Source organism: Sceloporus undulatus, chromosome 9, assembly GCF_019175285.1.
Source record: "Sceloporus undulatus isolate JIND9_A2432 ecotype Alabama chromosome 9, SceUnd_v1.1, whole genome shotgun sequence".
Lineage (NCBI taxonomy): Eukaryota > Metazoa > Chordata > Lepidosauria > Squamata > Phrynosomatidae > Sceloporus > Sceloporus undulatus.
In genome coordinates this window covers 4223560-4229212 of record NC_056530.1, presented here as the reverse complement: position 1 = coordinate 4229212, position 5653 = coordinate 4223560, and the positions used below count along the sequence as shown (strand labels likewise).

Sequence of the window (5653 nt, the reverse complement as noted above, 5' to 3'; positions counted from 1 at the left end):
CCAGCCGAAAGATGACAGTTATGGAGGGAGGGTGCTCTATCTTCAGGCTAGCCTCTGATGACGCTGGGCCAGCCTATTCTCTCCCTCACCAGCCGAAAGATGACAGTTATGGAGGGAGGGTGCTCTATCTTCAGGTTAGCCTCTGATGATGCTGGGCCAGCCTATTCTCTCCCTCACCAGCCGAAAGATGACAGATATGGAGGGAGGGTGCTCTATCTTCAGGCTAGCCTCTGATGATGCTGGGCAGCCTATTCTCTCCCTCACTGGCCGAAATTGTAGTCTGAATGCTTGAGGAAACTGCCTGCCTTTGTCTAATGCCAGGGCCAGCCATGCAGTATGTACATTCTGAATCTCTTTTGGGCTCTGGGGTTTCACCTTGGCCTTCCCACTAGCCAAATTCTCTGACAATGAGAGGAAAAAAAGAATGCATGTGCCACACTGGTTTGGTGTCAGTAAAACAAACAAACAAACAAAAGCTTGACATCAAACTTTTTTTGTTTGATAAATGCCACACTGTACAGTCATTTTCCATTTTTATCAGGGCAAGGCATCTGGGCACAGCCTATTTTACATTCTTACTAGAGGCTTGGCACAGGCAAGAGCAGCTTTGCCATGCAAAAGAAGTAGCTGAATCAGGAAGCAAGGAGGAACCAGCCAAACTGCCTGATGATCTGTCCAAATGCTTCTGTTGCAGTAGCTCTCTAAGCAGAGGTTGGGAAATTTCCTCTTTCAATCTTCCATCCAAAAAGCCACTTGAGGATTGTGGGAGGAGTAATCCCCAAAATGTAATGTGTCCATGCTCAATCTCTAAGGCCCCTGTAAGAGGGAAAAGATGCTGCATTGTCAACAATTGCTTCTCATTGCCTACTAGTCAACTTCCCCTATTGGGAATCCCTTCAGGCAAGATGGAGAAACCCATGGTCCTCCCAATAGTTTGAATTACAACATTCATTATATTCTACCATTGGCCATACTGGCTAACTAGAAGTTCTTGAAGGTCAAAACACCTGAAGGTATAGCAATAGTAGGAGCTATCACAGTCAGCTACCAGAGGCAAATGAACTGGAGTCTCAGTGGTAGAGGTTTTGGATGCAGAAATTCCTGAATTCAATTCCTGTGATTTGCAGTTTAAAAAAGCATCAGTTGGCAGGTGATGGAAAAGATCTGTTTCAGATCCTTCAAATCTGCTGCCTGTCAGAGTAGAGGCCACTAGAAGTCAAAGAGTTTGACCTCTATTGTAAGACACCCTTGTGTTCCTTGTGGAAAGGTGACAATATACAGTCCGTGACTTACATGCAAAAGGCCCCAGGTTCAGTACTTGGCATGTCCAAGTAAGACCAGGAAATGTCTCTGCCAGATATATTGGAGAGCTGTTGCTGGTCAAGATCAACCAGGAGTGGGGAACATTTGACCTCCAGATATTTTGACTTACATTTTCCATCAGCCTTATTAAGCATAGACAAAGGTAATGTGTTATGGGAATTATAGTTTAAAAAATTGCAGAACCAGACTGCCCACCCATGATGGGAACAATGTTATGTTAGATCAGAGATGGTGAATATGGCTCTTCTGTTAGACCAGAGCTCACAGCATTTTGGCTGATGGGAGCTGCAGTCCAGCAATATCAGCAAAGACAAAGTTGCCCATTCTCAAGTTAGACAGACCAGTGGTGTAACTTTGTATAAGGCAGTTGCTATATCTATATCTATATCAGTTATCAAGCTATGAGAAAGGAGTAACAGGAGAAACTGAAGTTGTGATCCATCTGTATGTTCTATATCTCTGGCACAGAGTCCATAGAAATGAGTGAGAGTTGCACAAGTGCATGAACAAGCTTCTTACATAACTCCTATTCATTCTGAACATTCTTGCACAGAAGGTGTTCCCAATCTGCGGTCAAGCAAAGGTTCTCAATTAGGTCCTCAATTAGGTCTACAAAAATGCAGTATCTTGACCAGAGCTTGTACAAGTTTCTTTTAGACTTCAGGTCTCATAATGCCTTAGGCAGCTTGGCAACATCTGTTGGGAGTTGCAGTCCAAAAGGAACTTGTTCAAGTTCTCATCATGATCACATCAGGATGAATGGTGATTGTACCCATGCTTCAGATTCTGCAGCTCTGCTTCATGAAGTCTACTATGCTAGATTACAGCTTCACATGCCAAAGTTCTCCCAATTGTAGTTCCCAAACTCCATGGCAGGACATGACTTAATACCCCCATCCCCCAAAAGACAGGGGAAATAGTGTGCAACATGCAGAGTATGGAAAAGTTACATTTTGGACTAAAGTTCACAGAATCCCCCAGCCAAATTCTCCAGTGACCCTCCTAGAATACTAGAATCATAGATCTGGGAAGGGATACATGGACCAGCAGGTTCAACCCACTGCTCAGTGCAGAATTTGCTAAAATTTCCCAAAAAAGGAACTTCCCCAGGCTCTGAGACTACAAGGGAAATTTATGTTGTTAACAAGGCTTTTTGTTTAATTTTAGAGAATGTGCAAGACCAGAACACAGATGACCTCTATTTGATTGTTGTATCAAGGCATAAACAGCACAGAAAAAGGAAGTAAAAATTGTACCAATACGCCAATCACTATTTGATAAGAACAGTGCTACAGAAGAGGAGGTAAGGAGGAATAATCTTGTGTGTCATTCCAGAGAGAGATGGAAAGAGATATAAAGGATGTTTGCTTCACTGAGAGCGAGACTAGATATTATGTACAGGAAATATTGCCAGAGGTTTCCCAACTTTTATTCAATGGTAAGTAGCACAAAGAGGCTGCAAATTTGAGCAGAGGAATGAAGGAAAGGAAAAGGGGTGCCTAACACTTTCCTATCAGGCCATTTCCCCTTCCTTAAAAATGCTCCCTCCCCAGCTGCTTTTTCACTTGTAGAGAAAATCAAATGCAAACTCTAAAGTAAGTCACTAAGTGCCTGTACATACAGGCCAAAATAAAGCTGCTTAGGGTCACTTTGGAAGTATGCTGTTAAAATGACACACACATTTTAAGAGGCCAGGAGCTGTGCCAAAGCTGTGCTCCAGTCCTTAGGACTGGAGTGTGGCTTTGGCACAGCTTCTGGCCTCTTAGGACTCATGCATCATTTAAAAAACATACCTCCAAAGTGACTCAAAGCAGCTTTATTTTGTCCTGTCTGTATGGGCTCTAAGTTTGGTTCCAGCTGTCAGTCTCCAGGGCTCATAACCAGCTGAATAATTTCCATGTCTGTTGCACTATCCATTGTTTTAACTGCAAAGAGCACTCTGCAATGCAATTAGTAACTAGTAACTAGCAACTAGTAACCCTGGTGGCACCATGTTTAAATTCCAGTACTGCAGCCACAAGGATGTGAGTTCAATCCTAGGCTCCAAGGTTGACCCAGCCTTCAATTCTTTCGTAGGTTGGTAAAATAAGTACCCAGCTTGTTGGGGGCAATTGGTTTACAGATTATAAACTACTTAGAGAGTGCTGAGTCCACTATTAAGTGGTATAGAAATGTAAATGCTACTGCTATATGCTATAACTCAGGCTAAGAGACAGCTTTTCTCCAAAGACACACGGGCATGGTACAAACCGCCAACAAGCGGCGTACTGGTGCCAGCATTAGGGTTAGAGAGCGCACACCATGTACATGCTCCCTAACCGTAATACGTCATGGTGACGTAATAATGTCAGCACCCTGTATATATGGGTGCTGCCATTGTCACGTAAGCACTGTGCGGTGTCCACATGGTGCTGCGCAACACTTATGTAACCAGTGCACCAGTGGTGTACTTGTTGCACCACTGCTGTGGCGTAAAAAGGACCCGCACGGTTTGGCAGCTGCGGCTTCCCTCCGGCGGAAAAACCACCGCTGCCAGCCCGGACCTTCAAGAAGGTATATACTGGGCCACAGAGTCTATGGGCATCTGTCCATCTCTCCAGTGTCACTGGCTTACCTTGAAGTTTTTCATGTCAGGAAAGACTTCCTGGGCCTGCACATGATCTTCTTTGGTGCCATTTAGCTGGAAGCACTTTTCAGCATTCACCACTTTCTCTGTAGTTGCCGGTGTTATTTTGATCAAGGTGCCGTATGGTTTCACACATCCAAGCTGTAAAGTTATCACCTGGCCTGAGGAATGGCAAGAAGAGGAAAGATAAACTGATGGGGATAATAAGATTGAGAACCATAACTGAATGATAAAGCTTTGCATGAAGAAGGTCTCCCTTGTTAATTCCCTGGCATTTCCAGTTGAACGGATCTGGCCTTCTCCACCTAGTAACTTCCAGCATTCCTCACCATTGGCAGTGTTGGCTAGGCCTGCTCAGACTTGCTATCAATAACATTTAATTACCATCCTAGGAGAAAACAATACTAGGAACTATGAATAAACTACTGCTAGACGTATATTGCCTGGATTTGGTGAGATGGTTTCTGACAATTTTTGTAGTTTGAGCGGGTTCAAGAAGCTTCTTACAGAGATGAAAGGCAAAACTGAACATCTTTTAAATAAATAATATATGCTGGCTAGACATTTGGAGAACAAACACCTCAGACACTGCAACAACAATCCATCAGGAAGACCTAAAAATGTAGCCTGCATTCTTATTTCAGTAGGCCTTGTGTAAACTAAAGCTATCTAGCTGTTAAAGGTTATTTTTTTTCATTTATCTGTCATCTGGCTTTCTATCTGAATGTAAATGAATTTAACATGCAAACTAAGATCAAATGTAAATGACTTTTCAGATTGCCAACAATTAAGATTTAAGCTGTGCAAGAAACTCAAGTAAATAAAAGCAAACTGTTCAAATAAAAGGCTAACTTCAATTATATCAAGGCTTCCAAATGAAGCAAACAACAGTATTTTAAAAAGCAAATAAAGGGCCCATTCAGACTGACCTTTTTGCGCTGGAAGGAACTGGGAAGCTCTGGTTTCTCCCTCCCCGAATCCTTCCGGAAGCAAGTGCTGACTACCAATCAGGGTATTTTAACCCTTGAATGCCCTCTTGGGAGAAAGCGGGTTAAAGTGAAGGCGCCTTTCCTCTTAATCAAATTTAGTTCTGTGATCATCATAGGTGATGTTTCCAGCACTCATTGGGCAATCAGAAGTGTGCTTCCCCCCTCTTTTTTTTTTTTTTTTTAAAGAACCAGGTGCCAGTATGCACAGATTTTGTCAAATTTAAAAACCTCTTGTGTGTGTGTGTTGTGGGTATTTGGATCAGTGCAGGTTATGATCTTCCCTTGGCCCTGTTTCAATTCCAAAATGCAAGCTAATGCCATCTCTGCATCCTGTATCCCCCCTCCTTGCCACCCCAGAATGCCTCATACACATGTAATAATAATAATAATAATAATAAATTTCTCTTCTCGGAATGCCAGAGAAGGATGCGATGCCATGCATTCTTTGTTTTCAATTTGCCAAATTGGAAAGAGAAATGTTGTAACATTCTCATTGTAGCATTCATTTGCAAAGGAAAAAAAGTCTTGCAAAGTGCCCTTTGCAGCATTTCCCCTTTGCTGGAAGTGAGGAAATGAAAGGGAAAGTGAACAAGCAGCTAGCCAGGTTCTATCTAATATATATCTACCTGAAGCAAAAACCATGTGCATAGACTGCCAAAAATAATTTTAAAAAAATAAAAAAGGGAAAGCTCCCTGGTGTGAGAGGGAGGCTTGC

General features: G+C 42.7%; 2 protein-coding genes across 4 annotated transcripts in view; one reads left to right on the top strand and one right to left on the bottom strand.

Moving 5' to 3' along the window:
• The window catches only part of FGR (FGR proto-oncogene, Src family tyrosine kinase), a 665433-nt gene that overhangs the window by 512029 nt on the left and 147751 nt on the right, over positions 1-5653 (top strand). The gene's annotated exons all lie outside the window — the stretch shown is intronic.
• The window catches only part of LOC121916073 (digestive cysteine proteinase 2-like), a 60559-nt gene that overhangs the window by 15143 nt on the left and 39763 nt on the right, over positions 1-5653 (bottom strand). The window contains exon 4 of the mRNA XM_042440827.1: positions 3938-4110. Within this exon, the coding sequence (XP_042296761.1) occupies positions 3938-4110 (173 nt within the window). The remainder of the gene's footprint in view (positions 1-3937; positions 4111-5653) is intronic.